We start from the raw sequence: 20823 nt of genomic DNA, 5'->3' as shown, positions 1-20823 counted from the left end.
CTTCTCTTCCTTCGCCGTCCTCGAGTTCTTTACAACATTATCCGAACACCCGTCCGTGCTGCTTCGTACGTTCGCGGTCTTTCAATCTCGCGGCTGTCGCTCATGGCAACATAGCCTAATGAATTCACCAGACAATTAGGCTAGGCAAAGCAGAGGGAACCAAAATTATTTTTTATCTGTAGTGTGCCAATACCGACGTAATTGTGGGTTTGGATCCCAACAACGGAAAGGGTGGTTTGTCGTCCGCTGTAAATAATTAAATTACGTCATTTTTACTGCACTACACTGAAAGAAAATGATAGTGTACTATACTTTTCCTGGCCTAACTGTGTGCCAAATTCATTCAGTTGTGTCTAACATATAAACGAACCCATTGAAAAAAAAAATTCCCCTCGTTTCGTTCACCTGCATACGATGTCACTTTGCGCACAGGGTGCCCCAAATAGGACGCAGCATGATGTAGTAATAAAGAGGAACGGCGTTATGCGAAACGCACCTTCTGCATATTGTTCCCAGAATACTGCACTAGCCACTATTATTTATTGCGTTAATTATATTTAGCTAATTAGTCTAAATTAGGATTTCAGCTCAAGCATTACTAATATTATCATTAAAATGCCAATTAGGCATACTTAGGCATGCTTAGATGACATATATAACTGTGTGATTTTCATCAACGTATCAAACACGCGCTCATTTTTCCCGCCCGGTAAAGAGAGCACACGAAATAAACAATAATAATTCAAAAGAAACGAGATGTAAACACCGCAGCTCGCATCAAGAAGCAGCGTCCTCAAAAAAAACCACTGTGAAGTTGCTGCAAGTCAAGAGTGTACACTCCCACCTTTTACGCGTGGGAGTGTAGTCCCGTGTTATTTTCTCATATGTAGCGTGCACTCTTTATCGACTGGATGAAATGAACACGCATTTAGCACGTTGTTGAAAATAGCGGTGTCAGAAGTCATTTGCATAAACACACATATGCTTCATTGACATGACTCGGCGAGTATTTACCGAATTAGAAACATAATTATGACTAATTAACTAAAGCTCATTAGGAGGGAAATAGTAGCGACTATTAAAGTACCCTGGGAACAAATATGATGTGCTTCGAGTAGCGACGTTCCTTATCATAATTACTTCATCGTTTAAAGCCAGTCACCCGCTACGAAAGGTACACACGTTACTAGCAAGTTTAAAAAGATTTCACTGCGTACGTGTTTGAAGTACGCACTGCGATCAGGATGTCGCTATAGCGTTCAACTTCCCCCAGGCGAAGCTTCCCTAATCTTGATACCCAGCATGATACCCAGCATGATACCCAGCATGATACCCAGCATGATACCCAGCATGATACCCAGCATGATACCCTGCATGATACCCAGCATGATACCCTGCATGATACCCAGCATGATACCCAGCATGATACCCAGCATGATACCCTGCATGATACCTTGCATGATACTCTATGATGCCCACTACGATGCCCACTACGATGCCCACTACGATGCCCACTACGATGCCCATTACGATGCCCATTACGATGCCCATTACGATGCCCATTACGATGCCCATTACGATGCCCATTACGATGCCCATTACGATGCCCACTACGATGCCCACTACGATGCCCACTACGATGCCCACTACGATGCCCACTACGATGCCCACTACGATGCCCATTACGATGCCCACTACGATGCCCCTCTCGTATAGGATGATCCCGTGGCAGACGCGCGTGGAGGTCCTGCTCGCGTGGCTCGACCTGCCCGCCGAGCGTCGTCCGTCCCTGCTGACGCTGTACGTGAACGAGCCGGACAGCGCGGGCCACGACCACGGCCCCCACTCCGCCGCCGTGGACGAGGCGCTCGAGCTGGTCGAGATCATGCTCGACCGACTGATGGCCGGCCTGCAGGAGAGGCGCCTGCTCGGATGCGTCAACCTGCTCGTCGTCTCGGACCACGGCGAGTACACGCATACATATGTATTACTGAAATGGGTGTTCACCACCCCGATGCCGCCGTGGGTAGTGATCGTTACTTCTGAAAATAACGTGTGTGCGCACAGTAGTCGGAGTTCCCCGTTTTTATTCCCTCACTATTTTCACCACTTCCCATAAACGCGCACTATATAGCAAGAAAGTGAAACAAGAAAAAATAAAACGAGAAAATGAAGACATACTTCCTCCTTTTGCTGGGATTATTCATTACTTGAAAAGCCTAAAAGTCCATATAAATAATTCTTAGCCAATGCCCTGAATAGGTATGAGCTATAGATGAGGCATCGTCATTGTCGTCATCATCGTCTGCGTTGGTCAGGTGGTGGTGCAGTTGCTTGCCAACTAACCTGTTCTATCAAGCTTCACAGTCGTAGAAATGGCCTCAATTTTTTTTAGTGTGCAGGGTAGCAAACTAAGTGTTGCACGATCATGTGCTCCTCCCACACCCCTCATTCTGTTCGTCGTCCTCTTAATCAGCCGTGATGGAATGTAGGCGTGGACATTTAGAAAACAGCGAGTGGTGCACTACATCCTCTCTGTAGGAATGGCGAGCACCAGCTGCGACCAGGTCATCGCGCTGGAGCACTTCATCGACCCGGGCTCCGTGTACTCGCTGGTGGGTCCGACAGCCCGGCTGAGACCCAAGCAGCCGGGTGACGTGGCGCAGATTGTGGAATCGCTCCGCTGCCGTGACAGCCACCTCCTGGCCTACGCCAAGGAGAGGCTGCCCAAGCGGTATCACTACTCCGACCACCGTCGCATCGAGCCCGTCGTGCTCGACATGGACTCCGGCTACCTCGTGCTCAAGTAAGGCCAAGACTTTTAAGCTAGTTGATTCGATACATTCAATGAAGCCATTGAGTGTATTGAAAAAAAAAAAAACGTCTGCGCTGCGCCGAATGCTGCCTCCGGTCAAGCAGTGCACGTGGCAGCTGCTTTTTCGTTGAGGTTTATAGCCATCTTCGTTTTTCTTTCGCCCCCCACCCTCCCCCTATTTTTCAATGGTACCATCCAACCATCGCTTAATGTCCATCGTAGTCACCGATAGCCTGTTCAAGCGTGAGAAGCCTTCGCTAATTCATTCAACTTACATTTGAGGGCACTCAAAGCACCACGTGTTAGGCGATAATCACGTGGTATTTTTTTAAATTTCGCACACTCTAGACAAACCCTCGAAAAAAATTAACCAGCATTGTTATCGTACCGTCTCTTAAAAATTTTGTTATTTCTGGTTAAAAGCTACAAATCTTGTATTGAATTTTTTTCTATAAAGTCAGTATTGTGGGCATTTAGTATACGCATCCTCTTCACCGGTACATTATCATCATTATCATGTGTGGCTCATGCATCCTCGTCGTTGTCGCATAGCATCATCATCTTGGCTCATTCATCGTAGCTGTCGGCTGCCGGTTCCTCGGGCCTAATAAAAGGTAATCCAAACCAAGACTTCATACGTGGTGGAGGTGGTGGAGACTTCATACGTGGTGTCGCACAGTATTTAAAACGTTCATTAGGCAATCTTTGTTAATTACCGTGCTTGGCGGATAAAACAAACATCCTGACGTGATACATGCAGCTAAGAACAATACTGTGCTATCTGAAGACGCGTAGCACTAATTTTTGATTTTTTATTGCTTGGTGTTTTTTAGCTGTAACACCCTGTAGACGATGTGCGAAAGCCCTGCGGAGTGGTCAATGCTCAAATGTCAGAAGAAGACAAAGTCGGACATTTGCTGAAAGGTGTAGCCGAGGGTGTCTATAATTTACTCATTGGAGAAGAGAACCTGAGCTCGGTGTCTGACGTCATTCAGTTTTGCCGAACTTTTGAACAGCTCAAAATGCGCAGGATTGCTCCAAAGTTTGGCCATCTCACAAACGTTACAGCGGTCGCCAGCATCGACTAAAGCTTCTGCCCAGTCCTGTCTTCAACAATCAGACAGATAGTTTGTGTCGTGAAAAACTTCTTCGTTATGGAGAGCAGTCGCGTTCAGCAGTCAACCTCTGTTCGGTATATGCGCCACGTGAGACCGTGACTGGGCCGCCTTCCACGATCCCTTGGCAATCAGTGGTTAGTGCGGCAGCTACAGCGCAGCCCCTCAGCCAAGGAGAACATCACGCTTTCCAGCTCATAGCCATGACCTCGGGCACCCTCGGCATTCGATCTATCACTATGATATACAAGGAGATGCCATGTGTATCTTAGTGATAGATCGCATTTCGACCTCAGTATCAGTATTTCACCAGTATTTCGACCTGTCCCAGGACGTATCTCGCAGTTTCGCAACCGCCGTGTAGCCCCCCGATATGTCTAACCACCACGCTTTACACGACCGTCCGAGCGACCTCACGACGACCCGCGAGCAACGCACTATGGCCAACGGGTTCAATATGGCAGCGTCGCCGTCTTCCCTCGAGCTGCGGCTTGGGGCGGCCAGCATGTTCACTCATCTTAATTGTATTTCCAGGTGTGCACAGCAATATGGCCCAACCCCGCCTCTTCCCTCCCCCTCTCCTCCCATTAACCGAATGAAAACGGAAGATCTGACTATACTTCACTCGCTGTGTATAGAAAAAGTGAGACAGTTGCAGCTTTGAAGAAAACAAAACCACTTGTCGAAACGTTTTTCTGCAGCAACACCTCGTGTTTACAGACTGTTTCTCAGAGTGTAAAACGTAGTTAATGCACCACAAATTACGAAGCCGGATTTAAAAATAGTCCCATTCATACAGATGCTTGCCAGCATGACCGTGGCGTTCGTCATGTTCCGCGAAGTTTTAACCTTTTCTCAGACTATAAACACGGGCTTCTAATTTATTGCTCGCTGTTTTCACCGCATCGCAGCCGCGAAGCGGACAAGAACCCGGCGCTGTGCAACGGTGGTTCGCACGGCTACGACAACATGGCGCCCGGCATGCAGTCGCTGTTCGTCGCACATGGTCCGGCTTTCCGGCAGAACGTCACGGCAAGGCCGTTCAGGAGCATCGAGCTCTACGAACTCATGACGGGTCGGTGCATTTCACTCCTTGCAGTCGTGCGTTGTGAACAATCAACCGCAGAAGTTCCGCCCCTGTTAATCCGTTTCATCAATTATCGACTGCAATAAGACGACGGACAGATATGATGTATGTCAGAAACCTTCATTTGCCACACTGGACTCCTAAAAAAACTAACGCGTTCCATAACGCCCACACACTACACGCACCGTCGGATCCAGGGCTGCGCAGCGGCGCTCACGTGCTTCAATTATCCGAATGATGCCCCGTGCATTGAACTTACAACAAGTAAACTCTTGAATTATAAATGTAAACCGTAAGACGTATACATCGCAGAGTAAGAAGGAAGGAAACTGGAGACAGACGAAGGGAAAGGAGGTTCACCAGTTGGGAAAAACTAGTGTGTTACCCTTTACTGTCGAAAGGGACGAGGAAGTTAAAAGGTTACATGTGTGAAGAGAGAGAGAGAGAACAGAAAACGCCACAGTAAGTCAATTGTTTCAGGTACAGTCTAGCTAAGTACAGTACAGTCAGTCTCTCCAAATCAGTCTTGGGCGGTGCACTATACGTCACTGTTATCTACAGTCGTTTGTCTAAGTCTGTTGTCAGTCAAAAAAAATGCACCCACCTCTTCGAAGGAAATCGTAAGGAAATGCAAATGCATTTCTTACGCCGTGAGAGGGTAGCGTTGCCGTCAGACATTCGCCGTCTCCGACATCTGCCGTCACCTTGAGAGGCGCCCAGCCAGCGAACGGTCGAGAGTGAGGAGCGAGCTAACGCTCCTTGGTGGAGCGCGCACGGGCAGCTTCCAGCTCCACTGGCGTCCCGGAATAGGGTCTTGCCACTCTAGCACGCCGATGGGCCACGTCGGCACTCTCTAGTATACTTTTTCTGAAATAAATGTTTTTTACTACCACCACCACCACGGGAGAGTTGGGTGCCAGCGTTCTCGGCTCGGTGTTGGCGTTTCCCAATGGCGTCTCGAACACACATTTTCGGATGTTCTTGAGAGGCATTCAGCCAGCGAACGGTCGAGAGCACGGAGTTTCATACAATGAAACTCCATGCGAGTTTCAGAGTCGAGAGTGAGACGCGAGCGAACGGGAGAATGGGACGCAGGGTGGGGAGAGAGTGAACGGCGAGAGAAGGAGCGGCGAAGCACCTGCATAGCTCTCTCCTACACCCTCTCGCACCACATGCTCCGGTTGTTGGGGCGAGGATAAACACGTGAACCTGCTGCTGTTGAGATGGGAGAGGGAGTGAGAGCGGAGAGATAACACCTGCTGGCACGCGGACAACGCCGTATGCCTGACATAGCCTGACTAAGAAATGCATTCGCATTTAAAACGTTACAAATGCATTTATAACCTTCGTGCGAGGTGTCCTAACAGGGCGAAATTCCAGCACTGTTGCTGCAGCGACATCATTCTGTGGTCAAAGCGAGCTAGAGCAATCGCGAAATGACTATTTTTGTACATTGTAGCGAGGACAGTCGCAATAGATGCGTTGCAATGTCTCGTCGATAACACAGTCGTAGCGAACAGCGCTGTTGGCCAATAAAAAAAATGACGTTTTGAAAGCCACTATAGACAGTTACAGCCTGAAAATAAATGTAAGTTCCACCCACAGCAGTCACCGTCTCACCCAGGTAAAATTTGCACAAATGTCTTACTGACTTGCACTTTGTTATTTGCGTGAAGTCGGGCAGATTTCACGGATTTCAGGCATACCACTTGCCCGTACATACTCGTGTTCATATCACTTGTTTTTAGTAAAAAAAATACGTCTTGGCAAACTTCATCAAAAATTTTGATTTCACTGTTTTGAGATGGGTAACATTTTAACAAGGAACGACGAACATTTAATTTATAATATGCATATAGCATTTGCGTTATCAGCGAAAATGTGCTTATGGGTAGATCGGAAATCGCATATCATTGCTCTATTGCACAGATGAATGACAAGCATGCTGCAGTACTGGGGGTGGAGCGTGCATTTATTCTTAGGTTGTAACCGACTGTAGGTTCCATAACCTGCATAGCAGAGTGGCATGCCTTCGCAAGAGTCCAGTTAAAATTCCTAATGTAGTGTAAATGTGGTAAAAAGATCGAGAATTAGCTGATCCGGACAGTGGAGCACACGCGATAAAAGGAACCCTGCGCGTTAAAGTACAACGCTTCTGCGGTGTGCTTGCGTGTCCGCAGAGCTCTTGGGTATCGAGCCCGAGCCCAACAACGGCACCCGCGGTGCGCTTCACTACCTGTTGCGGACGCCCAAGCCCCTTCCTGAGGAAGCCTCGCTTAGGACACCCGACATGTGCGTCCTCGACGGCAGCGAACTCGGCGAAGGAGACAAGGAGGACGGTTGCATGTGCAGAAACGTGAGTGCGTTCTCTACAACAACTGTCATTGTTCTGTACAAACTCCACGGCAGCTTAGCAGGTGAGGTACCAAGCTCAAAGTAACGGGTTTGATTCCTAGCCGCCGCGGTCGAACTTCGATGGAGACGAAATTCTTTGAACACCAGCGTGCCTAGAAATTAAAACATTGCTTCCTAAGCATGTTTCACCCTGCAGCTCAAAGCTTAATACATGCAAGAAAAAAAAAACGTGGTTGATCCCTCTTTTCAGGAATCAGTATAACACTAAAGTGAAACGTGTATTCGCATAGGTATAGTCGGACAATTATTGTGCATTGTTTCGCCATAAGGGCGAAGGAATGAATGCATTAGTAAAAAATCGCAACGTGACACGAATAGCGGCAAGCAGCTCGAAACTTGCAGCGCACACCTCAAGCAGAAAACACGAACGAAATGAGCATACACAAGACGAGCACGGACAAACTGTCACAATTCTTACTGCGTTTGTGAGCAGCGCGCTCCTTTCGTAAACGCGGCCGCGGCAGCGAGTGAACTGACTTGCGCGCTCTCTTTAACTACTGTAACTTTAAAAGCAAACTTGCGACGGAAGCTTAAGAGGTAAGAAGCACATAAATCCCGAGATGAGCGTGTGCACGAGCGAGCCACAACGCAAGAGAACATCTATACACACTTTGACCACGCCATGTGGAGGCGCGGGCTCATAGCGACGAACGGGGTGGCGCGGCATGGCACGACGACCTTCAGAGCACGCGCGCCCGTCGTGCCATCTCGGTACTGATTACTCAAACACGCTGAAGTATGCGAGCTCGGAGGACCGCCAGTGGTAGAAGGTGTATACAAATGGGGCGCCGTTAGCATGTTGTAGAACGGTCGCTCTGTGGTGCAGTGGTTAACGTGGCGTGCTGAGGAGCGTGAGGTTGCTGGCTCGACGCCCCACTGCGGAACTTTGGAACGTTTCCTTTTCGTTTCTTTTCTTTTCAATATGTTCGTAAATATTTTACGTCATATTCGCGACGAAAGTACGTCACGGAGCCGTGGTGGACCCTTACATGAAACACTTTCGTGTTAAAAAAATTACACCATCTTTGAAAAGGAAACCATGTGCTGATGCGAAGCACAACGCTTACACTGGCGGCGGCGTTTACGCTAGCGCTCATCACGGAACTGCGCAGAAGAGAAACCTGGGGAGGCGCAAAGCACGCACTTGATGGACCTGTGTTCCCTGTTGGAACATGCCAATAGCTGTTATTAGGCAATGAGAGACAGAAGACTCCGATTGGACACATACACATACAGTCCGCTTTTAGTTAACGTGCACGCTGCGAGTTTTCGTTGTTCAACAACGCGGAGGAAAAATTTCCCACCGGTACTTTGGAGGTCAAGATACGGGTGGCGAGTGAACGGCTATGCAGCGCGAGCAGCCCTTTATTTATTTATTTTTTTTAAATGAAGAAACTCTCTAATAAACGCGGCCTGCATCGGCGTCGCGAGGCGAGAGAGGGGGAGCGCATACGCCATTTGGGTGTAAACGCCACTGGGAGGGATGTCTAGAGAGAGAGAGAGAGAGGAAGTGAGTGTATACGCTAGCACACCCTGTTGGCGTTTCAAGGCGAGAGGGAGGGAGGACTTAGGAGAGAAGAGAGGGGAAGGGGTGCGCCTACGCAGTAAGGGCGTCACGCCGCACACCGGATTGAGTTCGACCGCAAGATGCTTCGCATCTAAAAGTTGGAGAAGGAGAGGGGGAACAGGGGAGTTCTTTTTCCATGTTTCAAACTATCGTCAGACACCAACTATGACAAGAACAATTTCTAGAGTGCCTCTATCGCAATGGCTACGGGCGATGCGTAGGCCGATCGAGTGTTGGAAACGCGTTCCATGCCGATGCGTGTCATTTAAATAAAAAATGCCACAAAACTCTAATTTCCTTGTTTGAGAGAAAATACAATAATTTCTTACCCGCTATTTATATACTGAACAGTGCACATAAGTGGACAACGTGGGTTGACAACAAAATTAAATGAAATGTGTGCAATCCGCGAAGCGTACAGCAAGTGACGTTGTTGACTTCGCGGTGCCCAAATTTAAGGCCGTGTGGTTTGGCGCTCTGTAATATTCCAATGCATATCGGTTTCAAATTATAGACGCTTTACTTCCATTCGTCGCAGTCAATTTACGTTTACGGTAATTATGAAGCCATAACAACGGTTCCCGCCTCTGTTTTTTTGTGATTATCAGTACGCGAGTGCAGAGCAACGTGCCGCTGCCCCTCCACCGTCGTTTTTGCAGTGGCGCAGCCAGAAATTTCCATACGGAGGAGAGAGGGTATAGGAATATGTAAGACATATTATTTAAGCTCAAACTGCGCAGTTTTCATTTATGTAGTAAATAGTGTATGCTCGTGCTTGCGTTCCTATGTGTTCGTGTGAAGATGGGGAGTCTGAACACTCTCTTCCCATTCAGGTTACGCCAGTATGTATGCAGCACAGAAATTCGATCTAGCAGAGGCTTCATTCGAGCTAGTTGCTCAGACGTACTAACCAGGTCGTGTTCGCTCTGTTCATGTTTTTAAGGAAAAAGCCTTACCTGTGTAGTCAAATGGTGCAAGCATTACCGCATGACAAGTTGTGGCTCAAGGAGCGTGAGCTGCACTTTCACTTCGTCTTGACCGCGGTCGGGTCACTCAGCCTTGTCCTAGTCACAGAAGCCTTCGTAAACCTAGACAAGCCCGTTTCTTTGTTTTGCATGTACATGCGCTTAAATGAACAATAATAATAATAATAATAATAATAATAATAATAATAATAATTCACGCTGCAGCTAATAATGTACCCTGTGCTGTCCTTGAATTATTGTCGGTTTCACTTTGTAGTGTCTACCAACGATACAAGCCCATTCCTTTTCCTCTGTATATGGGCTGTTGCAAAGCGCGCCTCCGACAACGTTACGAAGGACGCCTCGAAATCTCACCGCTGCAACCACTGTTTCGAAAGACGGCGACGCCAACACGGTCCCGAAGGCGCCACTGCTTCGAACTCCGCAGGGAAGGTCACCAGCCGTTTGGTAGCATAGGTTCCTCAGCTCGCGACTGCTTCTGCGCAGAGCTGATAGACGAGCGGACGAGACGATGGTGAGTTAAACAAGGTTTATGTACAGCATATATACAGAGGCGTTACAAATTCGGCACTGGGCCGACAGAGACTTGAAGAGCCGAGCTCTCCTCTCTAACACATAGGTCTGCTGTCAAATGGGTCTGCTGTCAACGGGGTCTGCTGTCAACGGGGTCTGCTGTCAACGGGGTCTGCTGTCAACGGGGTCTGCTGTCAACGGGGTCTGCTGTCAACGGGGTCTGCTGTCAACGGGGTCTGCTGTCAACGGGGTCTGCTGTCAAAGGGGTCTGCTGTCAAAGGGGGTCTGCTCTCACATAGGACTGCTGCTCGCGACGCGCCGCAGGGCTTCTTTTATATGCACCGGGTCCAACCCAAATGTCCAAGCAGAAGCGCCGCTGGTCATGAGGTCAGACTCCTCCAATGGGGTCGCCGCTGGGCCGCATCATTTTTTCTCATCGAATCTGGAGAGGCTGCGCTGCAGGTGGCTGCACCCAAGGACGAGTGACGTCGCAAGCATTGCGTCAGACCCGCCAGACAGGAAGACGCCGGTTGTTTACTCGACGGCTCGCTTGCTGAGGTGACTCACCGCACGTGGGCGACAGAAAGGCGCCATCGCGTGATGACGCCGTTGAGTTGTTGATCGCGTCAGGCGGGCTCGCGTGCTGGCCTTGACACAGATTGCCTTTTTCAGAGGCACAGACGTTCGCTGTGGACTCGCAGGCATAACAGGGCATACGTGTTTTTTCTTCTTCTTTTGCCCTCTTCATTTTGCAACATGCTCGCTTGGTGTAGCATGCTGTGTAGTTATACTACAGCTTATCCCCCAATACAAAGCAATGAAACTACTGCATCTTCTCACTAGTCCACGCTACACATTAGTTAAGAAATATCTGTTCCACTATAAACTGAAACACACAATGAATGGCTACAAACTCAACCCCACAGCGCTCCAACTACGTAGTAACCTGTACAAATTCAGGTTCTTTCCTCAAACTATTGTGAAATGGAATTTATTGTCTGGATCAACTAGATAGTTGCCTTTACACTACTTCTCGCGTGAATGTTTTGATTCGCGCTTTGCCTCTTAAGAGTTGTATTCTCTTTCTTTTTTTATCTTTGCCTTGCATTGTTGCATTGCCTTTCTGTTGTCTGATGATGTCAAGGAAGCCCCGAGATAGCCCAAATTGGCTTGCATTATGTAAAAAAAAAAGTATTCCCTCCGCAGACCATGCGCCCTTCGACAGCACCGGACGCCTTGCCGCGACACGCGCCCTGGGGACTGCCTTCCCAGGAAGGCACCGAGGCCGAATCGGACTCGTCGCCCTGCGTGCTTGCAAACAGAGACTACGTGACGGCCTTCGACAGGACGTTCAGGCTGCCACTCTGGACTGCATTCACGCTCAACGGAAAGGTACGCGGGCCCATGTCGCCAATCTTGCGAGAACGAGTCATTATGCCGTGCACTTTGAGGAGGTGCACCAGGAGGTGCATCTGTGGAGTGAGAGAGACAAAACTTTATTTTTTTTTGTACTTGCTGGGGTCAAGGGAGGCGAGGGCCGAAAGGCTAGCCCTACCGGAGCGTCCCGCCCCCATGCGGCGGCCAAACCTTTGGTCTTGGCGGCGTCTTCGGCAAGCCGGACTGCCCAGAATTGGTCATCCGGGCATGCGCTGAGCAACGCGGCCTCCTACTGGTCGGGCGTGGTTATCCTGAATGTAGGGATGGTGCTGTGTTTTATGATGTGTCGTTTATAACGTGGTCGAGGTTGGCGCCAGCCGCTCGGCAAGCTTTTGCATTGTAGTGTATAAACGTCTGGGCATATGCGACCATACAGCGCGGGTGTGGAAACGTTCGTGTTTGTAATAGTTGTCGTGCTGACGGCTGGTGCTTATTTAGCGACTCGTCAGGATGTAGATACTTCGGCCTCGCCCTACGGTAACGCATAAAAATTTCACCATACGTCACCCCTCTGTCTTTCTCGAGGCCGCACCAGGACTCGACTTCCTCATCATCATCCTGCTGGGCTCGGCGGGAGGGTAGCTGGTTTGATGAACTATTCACCTGTGAAATATATCCGCGCAAACCAATTACGGGGACTAGCTGTTGATCTATATAACGCGCATATGTGCAGAACAAGTGTTGGTATGATCAGGTGCAAATATATAGGAACTAACTGCAGCGTTAAACGTGGTGTTGTTAGTCCCATTATAGATAAGGCTTGTGGCAGCCCCTCCAAAAGGACGAACTACGCACCCTTGTGGCTTTGTTTTGTATTGATGCAGCACTGCTTTTCAGGTCTTTTTGGGAGCTGCTGGCCTTAATAAGAGTAAAAATTGCGGTGTGCGTGCGCCGTTATATGTTAGTGTATTAACAATTAATTTGTGTGTTTATCTTCCTACAAATAACGTGCCATCAGAAAGACTCCGAGTGTCGTCCGTCAGCCAAGTTTAACCGTATAGTCAGCCTTTCTGTCTTCTCTGTCCGCATACATACTTACTCCATGTTTGTGATCACGCGGCAACTGGCACAGCCGTTGCAAAACGTCGGCTCCCTAACACGCTGAGCTCGGAAGGAGCTGTTGTGGCAGATGCCACGTGATCATACACGGCGGTGGCGAGCTTTGGGATGGGCGGGGCCCGCGCACCGTGACGTCGCTACAAGTACCTCAGCATCATGTCGACGGCGCCTGCCGCTGTTTACAAACATGGGGTATATAGGTCTATGCGCAATGATGAAAACTGCCACTCTGCTGAGAGCTTTTCTGAGCAGAGTGGCACCTTTGCGTTAAAAGGGCTACATGTACAATTTTGGAATGTACACACCATTTGGAATGTACATGCCATCGATGCGTACGGAACATGCGCAGCACGAGCACGCCATCGCGAACGCTTGCTGGGAGCGTGACGCGCGACTGAAGGGCGCCGACCTGAGCTGCCACGATTTCGAGACCCTGGCCACGAGGTCACTCACCAAGGAGCCACTCTTCCCGCCAGGTAAGGGACTCTTCCACTCCATAAATTATGGAGTACGTTGGACGTGCATGGCGCTGCGACTCCGAGTCGAAATTCACGGGTTCGGTCCCGGCCCCGGTGCTCGAATTTAGACGTAGGCGAAATGTTAGGCCCGCGCACTCGGAGCACGTTGCAGAACACCGGATAATCGAAGCCCTCCTCTATGACGTCCCTCACAAGTCATATCGTGCTTTTGGCACGTAGAACCTTTACCGAGTTTTACTCCAGTGTCTTTCGCGGAGTTAGGTACGAAAATTAACGCCGTGCTTCGCATAGAAGTTCTACGCACGCGTTGTATGAGAAACGGAGCGTCTTTCTATGCGGTACGTCGTTACCAGACGTTACGTCGTTTTGGCCCGGTCCTACGGCTGAAACACAAAGAGAGAGAGAGAGAGATAGGGAGAGAGAGAATGAACATGCGTTTTCTGTACAGTTCTCTGGGCGTTCTCATCAAGTTGCACGAATAGAAGTATGTAGGTAAAAGTGTATATGCAGGAGGTCCGTCTTGAAACACATGCACAGGCACACGGGGACACGGAAGGGACACACAAACTGGCGCATTCAAACAACTGGCTCATTTTTTTTGGAAACGTTCACTTAATAATCCTCAGATCTGCACAACCTGGTCACAAACAAAAAAAAACATTTGAACAATGCACATGGCACAACTTGTGGTCACATGCTCAACGAACAGCAGATAAGAGCGAAATTTCTTTCTAAATCAAGGCAACCGACGGGTGGCTAACACACTTTATTTTTCAGCTTGTCACTATGATAGGCTTCGATATTAGTTCTATTGAAGTTTAATTTCAGTGCTGATATTCTAAGGTAGCGTTATTAAAACAAGCGAATATGCGTACTCATTGTACAAAAAAAAGAAGGAGTACGACCTTGATTTCAAGTCTGTCGTTCCAATGCCGCCAATTTCTCACAGGGTGGGTGCCCTTCCAAGCGACTATGAACTTCGTTTTGCCGAGCACCAGACCAGAATCACGCTTGTACCCATTTAACCAGTAGGTGACTTGCGGCAGAAATTATCTGCCTCCCACAGCACCGACATACGCTCAACTATTTTCACCAAGGCTGTGGTGGGTTAAGAAGGGCCTTCGCAGGACCTTATGGGGCTACCTTTCGAGATGAGCACCCAGAAATAAAAGACACACCAGGTCGGTGTACTCCTCTACCCATTGAGAAAAACCAGTGGGTTCCAGGTCAGCACTTGGTATCGAACCCGGCATGCTCTAACGGTGTAGCCACCGCATTGGTATAAACCAGTTGTTAGATTGCGCCTGTTTGTGTGTCTCTTCTGTGAATATGTTCCAACGAGTCCGAATCGCAGTTTTGCAACAGAAGGCCGCCTGGAGAGTGTGTGCATGCCAAACGCAACCAGAAGTGTACTGTCGCGCGGCTTCACTAACCTACACGGTCCACGGCTTTCTACACAGAGTGGGTATGTGGGCACAGCCTATGGACAAGAGTCGGAAAGCAGTGTATTCCACGAGGTCGCAGCCCCGAGAGAGATGTAAAGTTCGCGTGTTTTTCCAAACCAGCTGTATGAAAAGTGTGCACCAGAATCAAAAGTTGGGCTAGTTGGATATGCATGGTATAACTATCAGTTAAAGCGCACGAAAAACAGACAGGAAGACAGGACAAGCGCTTTCTCGCAACTAAACTGTTTATTGGAAAGGGCAGAATATATATACAGACTGTATATATATATTGTCTGTATATGCCTTGTATGTATATGCCTTGTCTGCATATATATTCTGCCCTTTCCAATAAACAGTTTAGTTGCGAGAAAGCGCTTGTCCTGTCTTCCTGTCTGTTTTTCGTGCGCTTTAACTGATAGTTATACCAGAGTCCTTCAATGCTTGTGGTTATACCAAAAGCGTGCACCTCCACGGGCCGCCTATATGCGCAGAGCTGGCCTCGTCCCGCGCCGAGCAGTCTGCGGTGTGGCTGCACTCGAACGCTCTGCCCTTCTACCACAACCACTCGGCGGGCGTTCGGCGCGAGCTGCTGCGGCTGGTGCAGCTCTGGGAGGCACGGCACGGCTCGCTGCACCTGGTCACCGGGCCGGCCTTCGACCTGGGCGGAAACGGACGCAGGCCGCCGCTGCACGCGCTCAGGTTTCTATACTGCATTTCTATAGTTTACTTACACGTCATGTATTAGCAGCGATGGCTCTTAATCCACGCACCACGGTCAGCGGTGTTTAGCGCAGCTTCAAGGATTAACGTGCTCCTTCAGCCGAGCAACGAGGTATTTCAATAGCGGTACACGCTGCGTTATAACGCAGCGGGGAACAACAGTAAAGTTTTCCATTTATCCTGTATTGACCTCCCCGGAATGCTATTGGAAAGAAGAGGCTGCGAATATACATAAGTATGCGTTCCATGGTTTCTCTAACGAAACTTGGAGAATTAGTTGTAGCAATACGGAGAAGTTATTAAACGCACAACAGGTGTTTTTTTTTGTAGTTTTACATGGTACATTCAAGGTAAGGAACGTGTATGTGGCTATGATCTATATTTTAAACGCAATTGAGACGATAGTTGTGAAGACGACTGCGGAGACCGTCTGTGCAGTATGGTTACTGTTTGCAACAACTCTAGAGGTCTATACATGATTTCTTCGGCAACTGTATATGTTTCTCTTCTTGCACTGATAGGACACAGCGATGGCGTATCCAAAGGGGTGGTCTTGTGGTCACCATCCCTCTACCTTGATATCTCTATGTGTATATATAGACGCACAAATACACACATATTACGACAGCTGTGCTGTCGTAATAACCAACATATTACATAAAGACACCGTATGCTCTCGTGAAACATGGTGCTTAACGTTGAGACCACTGGCCCCCACTGTGCATTCTCAAGTGGATATGACTGCTGACCCGAAGGTCACGGGATTTAATCTGGGGCATGGTGGTCAAGTTTCATCATCAGCCTGACTACGCCCACTGCAGGACAAAGGCTTCTCTTATTACGCGCCAACCAACTCTGTCTTGTGCTTTCTGCTGCCACGTTATACATGCAAACCTCATCGGCCCACTTAACTTTCTGTCCCCCGTCCTCGTGCGTTTGCCTACTCTGTCGGTTATCCTTATTGACCAGCGGTTGTCCTGCCTACGCGCCAAATTCGATGGAGGCGACATGCTTGATGCCCGTGTGCCTATGGATTTAGGTGCAGGCTAAAGAACACCGGGTGGCCTAAATTTGCGTAACCCTAATCTGCGTCGTTTTTCGTAACCAAAAATGGTTGTGAGACGTAAAACCCCACAACGGGTGCGATGCTGCGCACGTTTCCAGTAGGTTTCTTTGTAGCTCACGTTCACGACGCGAGAAAATAACGGCACATATAGACACACAGGGCGTTAACTTCCAACATAGTTTGCTCACAGAAAGCAGGTAAAACCCCAACATTTACTCTTATTAACGTTATGACGGACAGCCGCACGGTTTTCAGAGGGAAGTAGTCCTAGAAGAGTTGCTTGTTGAACAAGTTGGTACATACTCAGTAAACTACAAAAGCCACAAAACGTCGAAATCGGGAAAAGCCGAGCAGTAGAAACACAGACAGAGAGTAGAGAAGTGGCGCTAACAACTGATGTTTATTTCGATACAACCTTCCTCTCAAGTCAACAAACGAAAAACACCCGGCAAGCTAACCTAAGTAAATCACCTTTGTGCTAAAAACAAACATTCTTTCCTGGTGGGCTAACTGAGGCTGCGCTAACACATTTGTCAGGACCTAGAATGCTAGCCCTAGAATGTTTACGCATTAAGATACGCCAATCGTCGTGCAGGGCTGTCGTGGAGGCGAGCGGCATGCCTCCGGTGCCGACGCACGTGTTCTGCGTGGTGACGCGGTGCCTGTCCCAGGGCGTGCCGGTGGACCGGTGCCCGGCCGAGAAGCTGGACGCGGCCGCCTTCCTGCTGCCGCACCTCCCGCGCCCCGAGAACTGCCAGCCGTGGCCGCAGTACCTGCTCCAGCACTCGGCCACCGTGGGCGACGTCGAGCTGCTCACCGGGCTGCGCTTCTACCGCGCTCTGCCGCGCTACGAACGCATACGGCTGCGAACGGCCATACCGCAGGCGCTGTGGCCTGCACCCTGAGAGCCGGCTGTGGCCCGCGGAGCAATAGGGGGACCAGTTGGTCGTATACACGATGGCGAGAACCAGGCCCGCAGCCAGGAGGTGCGACCTCCCTCTCTTCGCTCAAGGAGGAGGAACACCGACATGGAAGGCAGGGAGGTTAAGGGGACACGAAAGAGCAGAACGCTTTTTCGCGAATTAGTAAAGTGTCACTTCACAATCCCAAAAACACCACTCTTACCGCGACAGGACACTTGGTGGCGACCGAGTAAACGCGCGAAAAGAAACTGCGGCTGGAGACGCCACCTTGAGATTCCCGCACTGTGACGCCATCAATTTTCGAAGCCGTCTACTGGTGTCTACGTAGCTTCTAATCGATAAAATTGAAGTACATTGTAATCCACGGGTGCCGTAAGCTTAGCATATACGAGGTCTTGGAAAATTCCATCGAGCCAATGTCGCGAAAATACGAAAAAAACACATCTTGAATTTAGTGACGCCACGCGCGGTGATTACGGCGTGAAATTAAAAAAAGTGAAACTTAACATTGATGTTCTCTGCCAAAAATGAACTTATGACAGGGAGAAATATGACATTAGAGTTCTCAGAGTGCAGTTAATCAATCTAAAACAATTAATTGTTTCTCTTTAGTGTCCCTTTAACTGAGCATATAACCGGTTGGGTACCGTATACGCTGGGGGAATGGGAAAGGGGAGTACAAAGTTGAAAGGGAAGCCTCCCCTCCCACTTTGAAATTCTAAAGTAGTCAAGAATTTTCAGCACTTGCCTCCCTCCCCCCGGCAAAAAATCCCTGGCTACGGGCCTGGTGACAACAATGGACATGCGCAAGACCCTCCATCGGAGGGCGCCAAGGTCGTCTTAAGGCGGAGATCGCGCAAATTTGCGACCCGCCTTCATATTCTCGTTTACTTGTTGCCTTGTTATATACAAGAATATTATGGTGTTGATACTATGTATTTTATGATGTCTTTGTTATAATACTTTCCCTACCAGTGCCTTTCATCTCTCCAATTGTGATAACGCGGCTAACATACTTCGTCGTTGTGAACATAACAGTTTTCAGTGTAATCATACAGTATGAGTCGTTGTTTCTTGTTTTTTAACGCTCCTATATAATATGTGGCATCGTTGTTGTATAATAATTATACGGAAAATATACGGTGCAATTGGAATGGCGCGCGGAACGTTTCGATAGGTTTGTGACGTTTTCAGGATATTTTTGTTGAAGTGAAGAAGTGTGGTCACAGCTGAAGACCCAATATGTATACGGGAGAGACAATGCTGTTAAGAAGTGTGATGCGACTTAAATGTCTGTACTTTCTTGTTTCAAGAGTCGTGTTGATATTTGCTTCGGTTTATGTGTCACTGACATCGATCATCTGCTGCACTCCTTCGATGAACAAACAGTAAATGCACTTAGACATGGAATAACTCTATGGGTGGAGTGCATGTTAAGAGCATCTGTGGACAGCGGTAGGCGCTGTTGACATACCGAGGCGCTTGTAACGACGTGGCGGGGCGCAGGCTGCGCCCAGCCCAAACAAAGCTCGTCACTGCCCTCTATGAACGCGCAGAGGGCTCCCTTGACGCGCAGTGTTCGGAGTCACGTGTGCCAGTTGTCACGTGATCGTAGAGGGCGGTGGCGAGCTTTGGGCTGGGCATACGGATATGTCTAATCGGATGGCCGCGGGATCGTGCACATTTGTATACGATGCCGCAGATGTGTTCTGTTATTGTGTACATTTGTGCACAAAACCAGAACACGTTCACTAGAACAAATTTCATAGAACACACCACACCGGGTCGGTTGCCCCACCAGAACACACCACACCAGGTCGGTTGCCCCACCAGAACACACCACACCAGTGCGGTGTTCCAACCAGTACTCATCGCACCAGAACACACCACACCAGGCTGGTGTATTCACCAGGGCACTCTGGTGTTAACACCAGGACATCTTGTGGGAAATCTCGTGGGATTTTCAGCTGTAACTTTGTGGCAGTCGTCGCTTCTGAGGCGACTTTTTTTTCTGGCCTCCGTTTACTTTTTGGTCACACCTATCTGTGCGTTGTTCAAGTGCCTTCATATGACTGTTCATAAGGCGGCCTTCAAAAGACCGCAGTTCGGCGCTGGTTGGGAGCTTATGCATTCTTTATATCTTTGGAGTCAGTGTTCAAATGAAGTTGCCTACGACTTAATCAACACTTTTCAGATCTGTTTGTCCTTTCTACGCAGCCTATAGGTTACCTTGCGCTAAGGCATATGAAAAAGGTTTTAGCACTTTAGACACTTGCATTATTATCACTATTACTTTGTAATTCAGTTGGCGAATACAAGAAAGCAGGAAGGGTACAAAAAAACGCAAGAGCTAGAGTACTTGTCCGTTTGGTTGTCATCAGTTTTAAGGCTGTCTATTGTCCTGCGTCCTGTGTCACCATAACATGAACACCCGCTTACAGTGAGCTAGAACACAGTCCCATGATCCAAAGGCAACGCTAAAGCTTTTTGTTGCTCTCTATGCTTTAGCGTTCAGGCAAAGTCCCAAATTTTTTGTTGCGATAGCGATCATTCACACTTGTGATGGAAACAAAGTTCGTGTTCTATTGCGAAGATAGCTCAAAATTAATGTCTCCATAACTTCAGTTTTCTGAAGGATGTTTTTGATTTGATGCCTGACTGATAATCTTGATGTCGAGATTTGATGTCGGATGCCTCTGGATTTTTCCTCTTCGTGTTCTTGTCTTTTTTTCCCGCCAGTGCCACCATTCACAGTGCAATATCAACTCGCCCAATTAACACCAGGATTCGGCACAGCGCACTCACGCCAAAAAAAAAAAAAACTGAAAAAAGCGAAGAAAAGTGTACAGCAGGAAGGTGAATAATAACACCGAAAGCGGTACCATGCAAAAAAATTGCCCGCAGCTTCCCTCGGGGGAACACTGAGGAGGATGCGGAGCATATAATTGGTTAACGGGGTGTTAAAGTGCGACTTACTTGGGTCGATGGCTAAATTGGTTAACGTAGTTGTGAAATGGGGTGTTAAATTGCGACTTACTTGGGTCGATGGCTAAATTGGTTAACGTGGTTGTAGGAGGTGGTGTTAAATGAGTGAACACGTACACACGTATGCGAAAGGGCGGCGCTGGTCGAAGGGACGTCGATCATTGTGTTTGTGGATTCGTTGGAATTCATTTCACCGCGACCTTGGACGTCG

General features: G+C 48.7%; 1 protein-coding gene across 1 annotated transcript in view; it reads left to right on the top strand.

Annotated features, from left to right (window-relative positions):
* The window catches only part of LOC119163409 (ectonucleotide pyrophosphatase/phosphodiesterase family member 3), a 35123-nt gene extending 16086 nt beyond the window's left edge, over positions 1 to 19037 (top strand). Inside the window, exons 8-15 of the mRNA XM_075873048.1 lie at positions 1717 to 1964; positions 2542 to 2806; positions 4842 to 5005; positions 7198 to 7373; positions 11705 to 11890; positions 13344 to 13470; positions 15410 to 15617; positions 17300 to 19037. Of these exons, the coding sequence (XP_075729163.1) occupies positions 1717 to 1964; positions 2542 to 2806; positions 4842 to 5005; positions 7198 to 7373; positions 11705 to 11890; positions 13344 to 13470; positions 15410 to 15617; positions 17300 to 17609 (1684 nt within the window). The 3' untranslated portion in view covers positions 17610 to 19037. The remainder of the gene's footprint in view (positions 1 to 1716; positions 1965 to 2541; positions 2807 to 4841; positions 5006 to 7197; positions 7374 to 11704; positions 11891 to 13343; positions 13471 to 15409; positions 15618 to 17299) is intronic.
* The last annotated feature ends 1786 nt before the right edge of the window (positions 19038 to 20823 follow it).

The sequence above is a fragment of the Rhipicephalus microplus genome, chromosome 9, assembly GCF_043290135.1.
Source record: "Rhipicephalus microplus isolate Deutch F79 chromosome 9, USDA_Rmic, whole genome shotgun sequence".
Classification (NCBI taxonomy): domain Eukaryota; kingdom Metazoa; phylum Arthropoda; class Arachnida; order Ixodida; family Ixodidae; genus Rhipicephalus; species Rhipicephalus microplus.
This window is presented reverse-complemented; position numbering and strand designations above follow the sequence as displayed.